Raw genomic sequence first — 16,398 nt, forward strand, 5'->3', positions numbered from 1 at the left:
CCACAAGGGGGCAGTGCTTGACTGCCGGACGGCCGAGAATCCCACCCGGAGGGCAGCCTGAGCGGGTTTGGCCGCCGTCTCCCAGGAGGGCGTCCGCCCTGCCCTTCCCTGCCAGCTCTGCGGCACCCGCCCCGCACGAGTGGGCCTCGCGGGGACCCCCGCAGAAACCAGAGCAGTTCCTGTCAGTGGTGCCTGATGCCCCGGCTTCCTGGGCAGTGCACGAGTGACGTGGGGAATGCCCGGCCGCAGGCGGGTCCCACCCGCCTTGCTGATGGAGCTGCGTCTCCGGATCAAGGGAAGCGCTCTTCCCATCACGCCCTGCTGAAGCGGAACTGGCCCAGAGTCCTGGCTGCTGGTCACGGCAGAGAAGCCTTGCCTTGTCCGTGGGATTCATCAGGGCAGTCCCCTGTTTTCCTGCCACTGCTTCCATCTTGGTTTTCTCACTGTTGAAAAGCGTTAATAATAGGAAAAAGCTGGATTCTCTGCACGATGCCTTCCGGCTGCTGGTTAGCACGATCCTTCCATCTGGAGGCCCTCTGGCCTGTCCTTCCATCTACATCAGCTAAGCGGGTGCCTCCAGGAAGACCCTGCTGGGGATCTTGAAGAAATTCTGGGGATTGTTGCTAAAAGATCTGAAAGGCGGCAAGCTGGGGGAAGCTGCATGCAGGCGCGTCTCTGGCCGTTTTGTTAAACCAGTACAGGTTGGTCCATTGGTTGAAAAGCAGGGTTTCTTTTTTCTGCCATTTCCGTATGGACAAGGGTGTCAGGATGTAGAAGAAGCTTAGAGGGCACTCGGTGCTTTCTGTTCCTTGGATGCCATTTTTGGTTGGGATTAACAATTACCTGTAAAACTTTTCAGTTTAAAGAAAAGTTAAAGTTTGGTTGAAACTGGAAATACGTGGTTAAACGAATATTTCTGTGTCGATTGCTGAATTCTAAGTCAGAAATGCTGCGTTTGTTTGTGACTGAGGACTGGGTTGCTTTGCTTGTTGGAATGCCCGTCATCCCTGCTTTTCTAGCACGGCGATTGGAGAGGAGGGGAGGGCCCTCATCCGCTGAGGAATCCAAGCAAAGGCCGGGGAAGGTTCTTACAAGCAGTAGCCTGAACTTTGCCAGCACCGGTCTTGGACACATCTTGTGCCAAGGAATTTTATTTGTTTATTTCATTATTCATTTATTTAAAGCTTTCAGCTGTCAGGCTTGGGAGTGGGACGGTCTACCATAAAAACAATAAAATGAAGCATAGCATCCAGTTAGTCCAATAAAATAAAATCCACGTTAAAACCTAGCCAACCTTAAATAATGGGCAAATAAAAAGGTTTTAGCCTGGCACCAAAAAGAATGCAGAGATGGTGCCAGGCGGACCTCTCTGGGGCGCGCATTCCATGCCTGAGGCACCACCACCGAGAAGGCCTTTCTCCGGGTAGCCCCCCTCCTCATCTTCATGGAGGGCTCCCAGAGAGGGGCCAGAAGGCACGCAGGGAGGAGCCGCTCCTTCAGATGTCCAGGTCCTAAGCCGTTCAGGGCTTTATAGGTCACCGCCAGCATTTTGTAAGCCGTTCCTCCGGCCTTTTGGCTTCACCCGCCCAGCGCTTTCAGGCGGCAGTTTCCCAGAGGCCCGTGCGGTGCAGTTCTGCCACCTGGAAAGCTGCAGCCCCTGAGCAGCGCGGAAGTGCAGGGCAGGCCCTCCCACCCGGGAGCCTTTGCCCGAGTCGCCCCACAAGCGGCTTGGGATGGGAGGCCCGGTGAGGGCCCCGCGGCTCCCCGGGGCACTGCGCTGGCCACCTTTGCGCCCGCTGGCGCGCTCCGGCGACCCTGCCGGAAGCAGGGCAGCCTCCCGCCGGGCAGGAGGCCTGCCGCCTCTCCACCGTCAGCCCACGCCGAACGGGCTGCGCAGGCAGGTGCACGGGCCCGGCCCGGCCCTCCCCTCTGCACCCTCGCCCGCCCGCCGGCCGGCCAATCAGCTGCTGGCGCCGCGGTCCTTTCAGGCGCAGGCGCCCCCTTAACTTCCCCCGCCGCCTGCCAGGCGCCTGCCCGCAGCCTGTCATTCCCGATGCTGAACGGAGGCCGCGTTTTGAAAAGTGCCCATTCTCCGGGCGATTGCTCCTCCCGGCTGCGGCGCGGCGGCACCAGCTGTGTGTTCCCTTTCCCGGCAACGCGCCTGCACTAACAGGCGGCACTTGCTGGCTGCTGTGTAGAAAAGGGGGAGGAAAAATCCGTTCTTTCTGCTGCCTTTTGCTCTAACAGAGAACGCTGGTCCTGAAAAGCCTCTTTCTGAAAGGTTTCCACTTCTTTCTTTGGCAATTGCAGAGTGCAGAGAGAACAGAGCGATAGGTAATTGAGATTATTGTGATTTTCACCTTTGAGTAATTGTGTTCCCTTCCCCTGCAACAAACCATGAATAAACCAAAATGCAGGTAGGTATATTTTCATCATATCTTCCATTCCAGCAGATCAAAAGCTGACACCCCTCTTCATCACTGTTTTCGCTCAGTCAAGGTCAATTGGTACCTTCCTGCCTTTTGTGCAATCTCCCCCTCACTTGTTTATTGATTTATTAGATTTGCATCCCACCTTTTTTCTTGGAAACAGCTCAAAACGGTTTGCATAATTCTCCCCCTCCTGCCTTTAATCTTATCCCACAACAACCCTGTGAGGTAGGCTAGTCTGTGGCTGCCCCAGAGTCACCCAGTTGGCTCCATGGCTGAGCGGGGACTCGAACCCGGATCGCCTGAGACCGTTATGCCACACTGGCTCTCTCTCTGCATAGTTGAACGGCTTAGCTACTGACGGGGGGAGTTTCTAAGCGGCAGTGATGGGGTTTTAAAAACTCTTTTAGTCCCACGCTTTTGTCTTCGGCCCTGCCTCCTGCTGGGTCATACCTCTGAGGAGCTTGTTTGAAATTTAGTTCAGGCGTTGGGCTGAAAGCATTTCCCCATCCCTGCTTTAAAGGGTGTGATCACCATTGATTGGTAAAGGCCCTAGACCTTCCTGTCGGTGTTTAGATTCAAGATATTCCCCAAACTGTGCAGCTAGGATTTGAAAGCTAGCTGTGCTCGTGGGCTTGGCCACCTCTCAGAGGGTAGTGTGCGGAGCCTTAAACTCTGGGTCAGGGATGTGAAAGATCCCCTGCTCCCCAGTGGCTCTGTTGCTTCCCTGCTCGTCTTCTGCAGGCCTGATCCTGCACGGCCAAGAATAAGACGCTTTTACAACAGTGTCCTCTGGTACTTCGTACCTTCTGGGTTCTTACCACTTTGCTGAAGCCTTCCCCTTTCCAATCGATATTTCTAGGCAGGTCATATAACGCCTGATATTTTTCTTTTGTACTTGGTTTATGCGTGTACAGATTTGCAAACAATTCGAGCCTCTTAAAATAAGGAGGGCCTTCCAAGCTGAGCTGGCGGGAGATTTGTGAAGCCCACCTCGCTCAAAGTGGGGGAAGGCGGCCTGGGCCATCCAGATGTTCTGAGTTCGCATCTCCCATAGAGCCCCGTCAGCTGTGCAGCAGCTGGAGCCTGACATCTCTGGAGGCTGCGACAGCAACTCTTCAGGGTTTGGAGTGGAGGGAAGGGTTATCCCCCTCAGCTGGGGCCCAGGATCCTGATTTCCTTTGCCTCAACCTCCGCATCGCCCCAGGAACTGCCTTCTCTTCCAGGAGTTACATGCAACGACTGTGTTTTAATCACAGGCTTGTATTATGCTGAACCCAGAGCCAGCCAATCTGGCTGCTGGCCGTAGGTTGCAGATCAAGCCTTCATAGAAATGACTAACAAAAAAGAAACGGGCTGCGTTGGCTTTTTATAGAGCTTGGCTATTCATGTAATGCAACCGCGGTGGGAAGTTGGTTTTGAACCGATGTGAGCGGTCTAGCGCGCTCCTGTCCCTGTAGCTGAAATCCCCAGCGCTCGGGCCAGGGCCGCTCCCTGTGCACAGAGCTGGCTTCTGCAAGCAGCACGCTCCTGCGCACTGGGCTTCCTCCTCTGACCAGAGCTGCGCCCGTGGGCCGGCCGGCCGCCCCAGTTCCCCACACTCCGCCTTGGGAAGGCCCTGGCTTCCTCGGCTGCCCGCTGTGCTGCTCTGGCCCTGCCTCCTCAGATGAGCCTCCTCCTCCACGTCCGGATCCGGACCCATTCCAGGGTCTGGTTGACACTCCCCTGCAGGATGAGTGGGCCCTGTCCTGGCACTGCACTGGATCAGGTCCACGGCCTGTCTGATCCACTGCTGTCTGCTCAGGTGGCCGGTGATCCTGTCGGGTCCCGGGGAAGCAGTGGCTTGGCCCCAGAACCTCTTCAAGCCGGCGATGCTGGCCAGGCTCCCTGCCTCCAGATCATGCGTCCAGCCAGCCAGCATTCGCTGCCTCTCCTGCTCCAGCCGCAGCCCCCTTCCTCTCCCGGAAAGTATCAGGAGGCGAGGCGGGAGATGCGGTGTGCCACGTGGCGGGGCACGCTGCCCCATTGCCCACATTCCACCCTTGGTTTCGTTTCCAATTGGCCCCAGATGATAGCGAAGCAGCCTAATTGCTCCTCTTGCCCTGTGGCCCTGCTCCGCGCCTGCTTCTCCGCCGCTCTGTCCCCAGCCCGGTCTGGCCCTTCCCTTTTCGCTTGGTGGAGGGGGCAGGCCGCGTCCACCTCCCTCGTCAAGGCCCCGCGCTCCCTGCATTCTGCCCGTCTCGGTGGCTCGGGGGGGGGGAGGGGCTGCATGCCCCGTCCACAACCCCCCGTTGGCTCTTCACGGTAGCGGACAAGAAATGGCTTGGGAACCAGTGCCCCCCTCCTGGGACACGCCCAATGCTTTGTTTTGGGGGTTGTCACTGCTTTTATTTCATTTTTATTTCAAAGCCTTGGTTTGATGGCTGACCCACCCTGCCTGTTCTCCTGGGGTAAACGTGCTCTCCTGGGGCGGCTGGTGGCCTGTCCGTCGGCCACTCGAACCTTCTGGTGCCCCCACGGTGGTCGCAGCCTCTTCCACGCCTCCCTCGGCCAGGGATGGCTCGTCGCCAGCTTCTGCACCTGCCTGCTTTGGAAAGCAGAGGATCCGTGCCTGGCAGGAGGCACATTCAGGCCCCACTAGCCTGGAAGTGCTTTGTGCTGTGGCTTCCTCCCCTTTTGCCTTTGATCCCACCCGCTCCGCAGATCCCATCCCCAAGAAGGAAATTCAGCTCTTGGGCCGCAAAGGGTTCAATCCTCCGGTCCAGCCCGGTGCAGAAGGCACCCCTAACTCGCTCACGACCCCATGTTTGGGGTTACTTGCTGGCTGGGGCTGATGGGGGGTGTAGTGCAAGAGTATCTAGCAGTCACCAAACTGGGGAAAAGTCTGGGCAGGGTCTTGTTACGTGACATTCTTCTTGCCGAAGATGCAAGAGTTCGTTCCATCACTCTTTTGCATGAGAACCGTCTTTTGGACGTGGCTTTGCGCTTCTGTTCACGGATGCTTATGAATACCCTGTACTTTCTGTGTGAGTGTGTGATGGGTAGGGGACTCTGGTCATGCTCAGAGAGGCACGTCTTCTGACAAATACCTTCGGATGCCAAACCCTTTGATGGGAAGCTGGGCTCTGACACATCTCATGTGGGGGGGCTGGTAAGACTGATTGCCCCTGGTTTGGTGCGGGGGTCTCCTCTCTCGGCAGCTCCCTGCCTCTCTTGGTTTTGATGTTTTCTTAAAATGGTTTGCAAACTGGGGGTGGGGCTGGGATTGTGCAAAGCTGCCCCGCGGGGTCCCAGGGAGCCATTTTGCGCTGCAGAGCTGAGCCCCCGCCTTTCCCTTGAAGGTTCTCAGGCAAGTTAATTCTCCTTGAGTTGCACCAGCGTTGCATTCTGAGAAGTCCGGGTTTTGTGCCTGGCTGCGCCCACCATAATGGCAAATCCGTGGGAGAGCTCGCAGCACGCGCTCAAACTTCCAGCTGTGCCAGCAGCCCAGAGCCGTGAGAGACGTCCCTATGCGCGGCAGCCAGAGGTGGCACAGCCTGGGTTGGACTGCTCTGGTCCTCAGCCCGACTTGCCAGCGTGCGCCGGGCCCCTGCAGCGCCCCCGGGGGCGCCCGCCACTGAGCCGCCTCTTCCCCCCGCAGGTGGTGGCCAACGCGGTGGCAGCCCTGTCCGAGATCAGCGAGTCTCACCCCAACAGCAACCTGCTGGACCTCAACCCGCAGAACATCAACAAGCTGCTCACCGCCCTGAACGAATGTACCGAGTGGGGCCAGATCTTCATCCTGGACTGCCTGTCCAACTACAACCCGAAAGATGACCGGGAGGCCCAAAGGTAGCCCGGCTGGCCCTCTGCTGCAGGCACAACGCTGCTCCCCCGGGGGCTCACCACGAGGTCTGGCAGGCGGACGGGGCCCCTCCTGTGCGGCAGAGCTGCTCGTCGCAGGACCTCTCAGCGGCCGCTGGCGTGCCGGTCTTGTGGGGCAGGCCGAAACGGCTCTGGAAGAGAGCTTTGCTAGCAGGCGCTGGCCGCGAGAGAATGAGATCTCCACCTTCCTTTTTCCCTTCTAAAGCACGTGTGGAGGGCGTTTTTCAGACCAGAGGCCGATCTAGTCTCAGCCAGGCGCGATTTCCCACCTTTCTCGCGCGCCGTTTCCCTTTCCCCCAGCACACGGCAGCCAGCCGCGCACGGGCCTTCTCTGGCACCCCCAGGGGCTTTGAGAAAGTCTGATCCCCGCTCTGGGGGGAGAGGCTGGGGAAGGCAGAACATATGGGAGCACGGGTGGCCCCCTGCAGAGAGAAGTGCGTCCAGGGAGGGCTGCTTCGGGCCACCCGTTCCAGCCGAGACCCCCCCCCCCCCCCCCCGGGGGGGGGGCCCGCCCGGGGGGGGGGCTGGGGCCCCCCCCCCCCCCCGGCCCCCCCCCCCCCCCGCAGTGGTGGTGGCGCTGGCCTGGCGGAGGGCCAGGGCCTGAGCCACCGCCTCTCCTCCCCTGGGCAGCATCTGCGAGCGAGTGACCCCCCGCCTCTCCCACGCCAACTCGGCCGTGGTGCTCTCGGCCGTCAAGGTGCTGATGAAGTTCCTGGAGCTGCTCCCCCGCGACTCGGACTACCACCACATGCTCCTGAAGAAGCTCGCCCCACCGCTGGTCACCCTGCTCTCCGGGGAGCCCGAGGTCCAGTACGTCGCCCTGCGGAACATCAACCTCATCGTCCAGAAGAGGTCAGGCGGCCCGGCGGGGACGGGCGGGGGCTGCAGTGCCTTTGGGCGGAACCGCCGCCCAGCAGGGGGGATCGTGTGACGAGACGGGGCTGGGTGGACCCATAGCTCACCCCACACATGCAGCCTTCTGGAGTAGAGGGCAAGTCCCAGCCTAGTAGCCGGACAGCTAAATGGGGCCCTGGGCCGGCCTCGAATCCTGAGGGTTCCCCAGGGGCCACCACCCGCACGGGGCACAATTCCCTTCAGTTACGTCTGGTTGGTGCTGGAAACCCAGCAGGGTTTGGGTGGGCCGGCCTCCCCTCCCTGAAACGGCAGCCCTTCTCCAGGGAGGAGCGGGTGCTGTGCCAAAGTTGGCGCTTTCCGGATCCTCTGCACATCTGGATTCACGCCTAGCCAGACGCGCTCCAAAGGTTAACTCCCAGATCGCTTCACCTGAGCTTTTCTATTTCCGGCTGATGCCATGCTGGGGGATTCTGGGAGCTGTTGCCCGACTCCCCCCGGGGAGGGCTCAGGTTGGGGTAAACTTTCCCGTGGGTCAGGCGGCAACTGCCAGCACTGGGGCTATGCGCCCACGGCCACCTCAGTGCTGGACTACAGCACCCATCCTTGGGCGGGCCTTCCCGGCCCAACCCATCTGAAGGGCTCCAGCTCAGGTAAGGCAGCCCTGGCAGACGGCTGGACGGTCCCGGGATTTCTGCGGCTGCGGGTTCTTCAGAGGTGCAGCAGGGAGGGTGACGGGTGGGCTCCTCCTGGCTGTAACGGAGGGCGCTGCCGGGGCTGATGGCGCGGTGTGAGCATGCGCTGCCCTCCCCAGGCCGGAGATCCTGAAGCAGGAGATCAAGGTGTTCTTTGTGAAGTACAACGACCCCATTTATGTCAAACTGGAGAAGCTGGACATCATGATCCGCCTGGCCTCACAGGCCAACATCGCTCAGGTTAGCCACGGCCCCCCTCCGTGCGTGTGTTCGGGAGCTGCAAGATGCGCGGCCTGGGAGGCACAGTCCGTATTATACGAACATTTCTTCCCCATTCACCGTGTAATGGGGTGTTTCATGGGTGTCTTCCGGAAATGCCACCTGTATCCTTGAGGGCTAGAATCTTGGAGGAGGAGGAGGAGGAGGAGGAGGAGGAGGAGGAGACTGATTCCCCTTTGTTGGAGCAGAGCATCATCCGTTCATCATTCTGGGGAGGGGATGGCCGGTGTTAGAGCCACCAAATTTAATCTTTTCTTCCTTCCCTTTCTTTTAATTCTGTGTTTCTCCCAGGTTTTGGCTGAGCTGAAGGAATACGCCACAGAAGTCGACGTGGACTTTGTCCGCAAAGCTGTGCGGGCCATCGGCCGCTGCGCCATTAAGGTCGAGGTGCGTGCCAGTGCTGATTTCCGTTGAGGTGACTCTGCCTGGCCTAGGTGACCCTTCCCTGTCTTCATGGCTGTGTTGGCAGGGTCTTCGTTTTGGTGGAAATTCACACCAAACCATTAAGCACAGAGCCCCACCTTTTTCGGCTTTCCCGGTTTGTGATGTTGCATCTCACCTCTGGGGCTGATGGAGCGTCAGTTTAGGACCAGCATGGGGTGCCTGGCAGTTTTCCGAGCAGCGACTTTCATGTGCATCTTTGTTGATAGCCTTCTTGACCCATTTCTCAGCCAAAAAGGCTTTTGGGGTGGCTTACAAGTCATGACACAAAAGGAAAAATGATAGGGCAGGAAGAGAAAAGCAAATACATTACTGGCTGGTTTCCTTGTGCAGGCTGGTTTCCCCCTTACCCAGGCATTTGGCACTGTAAAAGTTAACAGCCTTATGGCCAAGGATGAGGGGAGTTGTTGTTGTTGTTGTTGTTGTTGTTATTATAACATTTCTATGCCGCCCCTTGCCGAAGCCTCGGGGCGGCTTACAACACAATAAAATACATTGAAATACAATAGAACATAATAAATTACCATTAAATACAAAAATAACAAAAAATACACTGAGTTTCAAACATAATAATATAAAATTAAAAATAACAGTATAAAATAAGTAAATAAATAATATAGGAGGAGAAAAGAGAAGGAAGAAGAAGTTGCCCTGGCCAGATCATATATTTTAACAATTAAAATGATGTTTAAATGAAAAGGTCTTTACCTGGCACCGAAAAACCAGTAACGACGGTGCCAGGCAGACCTCTTTGGGGAGTGAATTCCATAGGTTGGGCGCCACCGCAGAGAAAGCCCTCCTCCGAGTACTTACTCTCCTAATTTCTTTCATGGAGGGTTCCCGGAGAAGGGCCTCTCCCGCAGATCTCAAAGGGCGGTCGGGCATATATGGACGTAAGCGCTCGTTCAGGTAGCCAGGACCCAAGCCGTTTAGGGCTTTATAGGTCATAATCAACACCTTGAATTGGGCCTGGGCTTCAATGGGAAGCCAGTGAAGCTGACAGAGGACTGGAGTCATGTGAGCATAACGCCCCGTCCCCGTCAGCAGCCTGGCAGCTCTATTTTGCACCAATTGAAGTGTTCGGACCGTCTTCAGGGGAAGCCCCATGTAAAGTGCGTTACAGAAGTCTAGGCGGGAAGTCACCAGCGCGTGTGTCACCGTCGCCAGGCAGTCGTACTCCAGGTAGGGGCGCAGCTGATTAATCAGCCGAAGCTGAAGGAAGGCGTTCCTCGCCACTGCTGTCACCTGAGCTTCCAAAGAAAGCTCCGGGTCGAGGAGAACTCCTAAGCTGCGGACGTTGTCCCTAAGAGGGAGTGTTGCACCATTCAGGACCAGGTCAAATCCACCCTCTCCGAAACCCGATCCGCCAACCAACAGGACCTCCGTCTTGTCTGGATTGAGTTTCAGTTTATTGGCCCTCATCCATTCCATTACCTCGGCCAGGCACCGGTTCAGCACAGCCACTGCCTCACCTGGATTAGTGGAAAACGAGAGGTGGAGCTGGGTATCATCAGCGTTGCAGTCCAGCAGGTCTGGAGGACTGTTTTGGAAGACAGTCCAGAACCGGAAGGGGCGTTGTACTCTTTGGGGACCCTGCTGTGCTGAATTGACACGGTGGGGCCAGGACAGCAGGCGCACACTGCCTCAGCCGAGAATCTTTCCCGTGTTACGCGGCATCTTCCCCTTTTCTCCCAGGAGGCGTGTGAAGTGCTGCGTGTGTCCTGCTCAGCCAGCCTCCAAGGACCCTTACTCTGGCGAAAAGAGTCGAGGCTGACGAGCGGCTAGGGGAAGCGGGAGCCTTCCAAGTGGCGGGGCTCTCCTGCTGCCCAGCTGGCCCGCTTCACGTCAAGGGCTTGGCGGGCAGCAGAGGTGGTGGGAGCGTGAGGCCCCGTGCTCCAAAACCCGGGACTTGCAGGGGCCTCTCTTGCTCAACGCCTGCAGTAAAAAAGGTTAGCGTGTGTAAGGGGTGAAAGCACGCAGGCAGGCCTCCTCGAGAAGCTCTGCCACTTGGAATCCAGGCAAGTGGTCCCACAGACTTTCCCAGCCCTAGGCAGAGATGCTGGGGATCGAGCCTGGAATGTTTGGCTCACAGAGCACCTGCCCTGCCACTGAGCTCCAGGTATCCCCTGAGACAATCAAGTCAGAGGCCACTCCTCCTGGTTTCGGGTCATGGTCTGGTTTAAAGGAGTCGGAGTCGGACCTGATTCCATCTAGTCTGGTATGGTTGGCACTGCCAGGCCGCCTCGGCGTGCAGCACAAGGGCTCTGTGACTGAGCGGGGCTCCGGTGTGGGACAAACCCAGTCAGAATCCGTTCCTCCTAGCCTTTGCGGGCTTCCCCTTCTGCTTAGCCCGGTCTTGCGAAGCGAGCCGAACTGAGGATCAGTCCACAGATGCCCACGGACTCCTGCCTGTGCAGCCGGCAGCCTTCCTCCCCGTCCGCGGCAGCTGCCAAGAGGTGGCGTGGAAGAGGCCGCTGCCTGCGGGGACGGCTTCCCTGACAAGCCCCTCGCAGCCAGCCGCCTTTGCTCGGTCGCAGCACTCGGACGAGAGCTGCTGCTTACAGACCACGTGGGGCTCACGTGCCAGGTGCGCTGGCCAGGAGCCCAGACTCTGGGCCGCTGGGGAGCCGAGCCCGGGAATCCGATGGGCTCCCCCAAAGGCGGGTTCCTCACACCGCCCTAGTAGCAGATCCGTGGCAGCTGCACAGCAGGGAGTCCGGGATTCCTAGAGTGGGAGCCACACCGGGCACCTCCCCTGTGACTTCTGCCGTGGTGGGGGGGCCATGGGATCGCGCCCAGGGAAGGGAAATGGCGGCGGGGCACTCCCCCAGCAGACGGGCCTGAGCACGGCCTGGAAGTTGCCCACCCCTGGGTTTCCAGAACACCGCCTCCTGTGGCGACGCAGCGTGGGCCCTCTTGGGGTCCTGGCATTCTCTAGCGCTGGCGGAGACGGCCTGGGTGGCTTTGGGCGGGCGCATCGACGTTGCTCCACTGGGCCCAGGGCGGCTTCGGGAGCGGGGTGACCGCCTGCCTCTTCCCTGGCAGCAATCGGCCGAGCGCTGCGTGAGCACCCTCCTGGACCTCATCCAGACCAAGGTCAACTACGTCGTCCAGGAGGCCATCGTGGTCATCCGGGACATCTTCCGCAAGTATCCCAACAAGTAAGTGCTGCTTCGGGGAGCGGGGCGTCCCTGCCGTGTCCGTACGGAAAGCCCTCTCGCTCGCTCCGGGAGTGGGTCAGAGGAGCGGTTCCGCTGGAGAGCTGGGATCTGCGCGCCGGAGCTGCAGTCGTTCTTTCTCCCTCGCTCTGCCGGCAGCAGAGTGCAGTGCTTTTGTTCGGGGGCCCGGTGTGCAGGAAGGAGGCAAGAGGAGGGAGGAGACGCGTGCCTCGACTCCGGTCTGGACCAGAGGAACCTGGCAGAGCCTCCCACTGGACGTGGCCACGATCCGCCGTGTTAAGCTCTGCTTTCAACTCTGCCTCGGTGAATCAGGTACGAGAGCATCATTGCCACGCTGTGCGAGAACCTCGACTCCTTAGACGAGCCGGATGCCCGAGCGGCCATGATTTGGATCGTGGGGGAATACGCCGAAAGGATCGACAACGCAGATGAGCTCCTGGAGAGCTTTCTGGAAGGCTTCCATGACGAAAGCACCCAGGTACCTTCCCTCCTCCAGAGTGTCACTCGGTGCTTTGGAGAAGCAAATGAGGCCGCCCAGGGTTCAGGCAAACCGAGTTCACGTCCCAGTGACAGACCGTTGCTGCATGTGAACCCAGAAGCAGGGATTGTTCGTGGGCTCTCAGCAGGCCCCAGATATGGTGAGCAAAAACAGGCAAGAGAAATGCAGGCGCTCTGCACGCTGGCCTGACAGAGCCACTGAAGTGCCAAGGGGCTGAGGCTAGGGCTAGGGACGCAGGCGAAGGAGGAGTGAAACAAGCAGCTTGGGGTTTCCCAAAACAACCTGCAGTTTGCTGGGTCACATGTCAAACGAACCCTGAATAAGGTTGTCAGAAGGTTTCCTCCCCTGGTCTCTCCAGATGCATCTCAAGGGTGCAAAATGGCAGCAGCTCCTGGGAATGAGATTCGGGGTCAGAAAAAGATCGGGGTGATTCCTGTACAGTGACCTGCAGCCAACTGGGGGTAAACCAGGGGGTGTTGAGCTTCATACTCCAGAAGGCCGAAATGTGGCCCCCAAGAGCTCCTGCGAGCCCCCTCCCTTGTCCCTTGTCCTCCCCCCCCTCCACGCTCCAGGTGCAGCTCACCCTCCTGACTGCCATTGTGAAGCTGTTCCTGAAGAAGCCGTCCGAAACGCAGGAGCTGGTCCAGCAGGTCTTGAGCCTCGCCACCCAGGTAAGGCGCGTGCCTGGCCCTGACTTGAGGAGGCTGCTGGTTGGCTGGGGAAAATGGGAGCTGCAGGCCAGCCACTGCATCGTGTTGGGGAAGGGTGCTTTAGGCGCCCACGAGGGTTAAACTAGCGCGAGTTCCGTGAAATCAACACCTGTCTGGCCACTGGGGACGGAGGAGTGTGGGCCGCCTGACCTGCTTGGCTGCGGTTCCACGAAACGCCTTGCAAACGGGTTGGTAGGCTGTACGAGGCCTCTCTCCGGGGTCTCTCCTGGTGCACGGGGCACGGACGCGTGTCATTTCGGATCTGTGGGGTTGTCTGTTGGACAGTTGGACACCTGAAGGTGGAGAGCGGCCCAGAGGCTTCCCGTGTGGGAGGCGGCATCCGCGGCGTGAGGCCTTCGAACGAGCCGCTGCGTCTGCCCTCTGGCACTGACGCACGCTCTGGTGGCGCCGCCTGCCCTCACCTGCACGCTCCTCCCTGCTCCTCAGCTGCTCCTCTCCCTCCCACCTTCCGTTGTCTCTGCAAGCACTTGGCGCTCCTTGGCAGAGTCTGCCCTCTGCAGCGTGTGAAGGGTGAGGAGGAGGAGGAGGGGGAGGAGGCGAGGCCTGTGGACCCAGCCAGGATCCGGTCCTCATGCTTGCCAGACCCCTTCCTGCACCCAGCCCTGGCCAGGAAGCAGGCCGAGCCAGGGTCAAGTCCGGGGACGCCAGCGAGCCCCTTCTTTGTGCAAAGGGCACACAGCTCTGCGGAGCGCACAACCACAGTGGCTGCCTTGCGGGCTCTCTTGGGCTTGCTTCCTACCAGACATCCAGGCAAATGCTCGGCGGGAGGTAAGCTTCGTAGAATCAGAGAGAAGGAGAGCTGGAAAGGGCCAAGGAGACCATCGGGTCCAGCCCCTGCTGGTGCAGGAATCTCAGTTGAGCCGCCCCTCTCAGAGGGCTGCCCGGTTTCGTCTTGGACGTCTCCAGCGTGGGGGAGCCCCCCACCTCTCCGGGCAGCCGGTCCCACTGCCGTATTGCTCTGACCGTGAGGAAGCTTCTCCTGATGCCCAGCCTGAATCTGCGTTGTCACAACTTGAACTGACTATTCTGTGTCCTGCCCTCTGGCGTCAGCAAGAAGAGATCTTGACCCTCCTCTTTGTGGCAGCCTTTGAGGTCCTTATAGAGGGGTCTCATGTCCCCCCTCAGCCTTCTCTTCTCAAGGCTGAACGGGCCCAGTTCCCTCAGTCTCTCCTCACAGGGCAGTGTTTCCAAACCCCGGGTCATTTTTGCCCCCCTCCGTTGGACCCTTTCTCATTTTCCTGCGTCTCGAAGGACCCTGGCCTGCCTCTTTGTGACAGCCTTTCAACTTAGCGCAAAGAGAAAGCAGGCCAGAGACTGGGAGGCCAAGCTGTGGAAGTGCAACGGATTCCCACCCCCAAACCAGGTTCCTCACGCACCAGTGTGTGGACGTTTTTGCATGGCAGGGCCGTTACCTTATGCGGTAGCCCTCACGACACAGTCCCACGCAAGCTTAGACCGAAGCCCGTCCCAGCCCTCGGGTGCAGGGGGCACACCTGGTTGCCTCTCAGGTCGTGAAGCGCTTTGAGTTGCAGCCACCCACATTGAAAAGGGAGAGCATTTCTGCAGGTGGGTAGGTGGTCCTTGCCCCAAGGAGCTTGGGCATTTCTAGGGTGGGCTCTCCCTGCCCGCTACCTGCTGCGTGCCCTGACCCCCCGACCTTTTATTAGATTAAACAAAGACGCCGCTGGCATTTGGAGCTTGTGCCCGCTTTCTGTCTCACGCGGCATTGCTGGTCACTGAGTCTTATCGGCCTACCTTGTGTGGAATAGGTCCTGGAGCAGAAAACAGGGGCTTTGGGGGGCTTTTGTAGCTCAGCCCCCGCCCTGCCTTGGGTGAATCGCTTCCTTTCCCCTTTGTGTCTCCCTGTGACCTCCAGTAAAATGAGGGTCGTGTGACCAGCCAGATCCACCGAGACCACCATTTTACGGATAAGGAAGCCCCCCGCCCCCCCGCACGCACACACCCAGTCGCCGTTTTGCAAGCTTGCCCACAGCACCCAGGTTGCGGATGGGCTTGTGGAGCCCCAAGGACCACTCCCCCCGCCCCAGAAGCTCTTGCGGGGCTTCAGTCTGGCACAGTTCGCCTTCCCTGCCTGCTCTCACGCAGGCCCTGAGGCTGATCCCCCTGGCGACTGGGCCAGACTGGGGGAGGCTGGGCTGCTCTGGCTGGCAGCGGGCGACGTGGGGCTGATGACATCCAGCGTGGGTCGCTCTCGGCGGCTTGCTGCCGCCGGCCCGTCTTCTCGCCAGCAAGCATGGCCCTTGCGTCGGAAGTGAGCGGAGCCGCAAGGGGCGCTGTGGACGTGCCCAGAGCCCCTGGCTGTGTAGCGGCCAGTCCTCTGCCGCCGGAGCGGAGGGGCTGCAAGGCGCACGGCGGAGGGACGCCACTTGGGCATGGGCCCTGCTCCCGGCGGAGGCCCCTGCGAGCACTTGCCGGGTTCCCCAGGAGGCCGGGCTCATGGCGGCCAGGAAGCAGGACAGAGAGCAGGGAACAAGGGCCCCGGACATCCCGCGGGCCCCCAGCCCGAGGGCTTGCTGGACTCAGTCTGAGGCCGCTTGGGGTGGCAGGCTCCATGGGGGGCGAGGCCTCCTGGAAAAGCCAGATGGGGAGAACCGCGAGGCACTGCTGACGGGAAGTCCTGTGCTTCTGCCTGTGTGTGTGTGTGTGTGTGGCTGGCCTGTAGGATTCTGACAATCCTGACCTGCGTGACCGTGGCTACATCTACTGGCGCCTCCTTTCCACGGACCCCGTCACCGCCAAGGAGGTGGTCCTGTCAGAGAAGCCTCTGATCTCGGAGGAGACGGACCTGATCGAGCCCACGCTCCTGGATGAGCTCATCTGCCACATCGGCTCCTTGGCCTCCGTCTACCACAAGCCCCCCAATGCCTTCGTGGAGGGCAGCCACGGGATCCATCGCAAGCACCTGCCCATCCACCACGGAAGGTACGTCAGTCGGGCGCAGCCCCCTGGCTCCAGCCGTTCTTGCCCTTCCCTCAGCCACGAGGGACTCCTGGAGCAGCTGCCTTCTAATCAGTAAAACACAGCTGCCTTGTCTAAAAAGAGAAATGTCACAAAAGGAAAAAATGATGCGGAGGGCAGAGGAAGAAATGGCCGTGCGGGCTCTTGTCCCTCTGTTCTAGCATGGCGGCAGCAGTCCGGGTCCTCCAGCCAGGCTCAGCCCGTCCGGGCTGCAGCACATTTGGAGGCGGCTGCTTGACACGCCACCGGCCGCGTTCTTGCAAAGCTGCTTGGCAGAGCCCAGCAACGCGGCTGCGTATAAACGGCCCCTGTTAATATCACCGTTTCGTTAAATCTTGCTGAATTTCCGCCTTCTCCTTCTTCATTTTGGTGCATCACTTTAATGAGGTGATTCGGGCTGTGGGAGCTCCATCCTCGGAGTAGACGCCCGCCATGTGCCACCAACCTGGT

The 16,398-nt window shown here is 59.4% G+C and overlaps 1 protein-coding gene across 2 annotated transcripts in view; it reads left to right on the forward strand.

The window, feature by feature from the left end:
* Positions 1 to 16,398, forward strand: part of AP2B1 (adaptor related protein complex 2 subunit beta 1) — a 49,362-nt gene that overhangs the window by 13,154 nt on the left and 19,810 nt on the right. For both annotated transcript variants that reach the window (XM_044456078.1, XM_044456079.1), the window contains exons 6-13: positions 6,070 to 6,260; positions 6,924 to 7,145; positions 7,960 to 8,080; positions 8,411 to 8,506; positions 11,606 to 11,721; positions 12,052 to 12,217; positions 12,811 to 12,909; positions 15,653 to 15,912. In XM_044456078.1, the coding sequence (XP_044312013.1) occupies positions 6,070 to 6,260; positions 6,924 to 7,145; positions 7,960 to 8,080; positions 8,411 to 8,506; positions 11,606 to 11,721; positions 12,052 to 12,217; positions 12,811 to 12,909; positions 15,653 to 15,912 (1,271 nt within the window). The remainder of the gene's footprint in view (positions 1 to 6,069; positions 6,261 to 6,923; positions 7,146 to 7,959; positions 8,081 to 8,410; positions 8,507 to 11,605; positions 11,722 to 12,051; positions 12,218 to 12,810; positions 12,910 to 15,652; positions 15,913 to 16,398) is intronic.

This window comes from Varanus komodoensis, unplaced genomic scaffold, assembly GCF_004798865.1.
Source record: "Varanus komodoensis strain SLA01 unplaced genomic scaffold, ASM479886v1 scaffold81, whole genome shotgun sequence".
Lineage (NCBI taxonomy): Eukaryota > Metazoa > Chordata > Lepidosauria > Squamata > Varanidae > Varanus > Varanus komodoensis.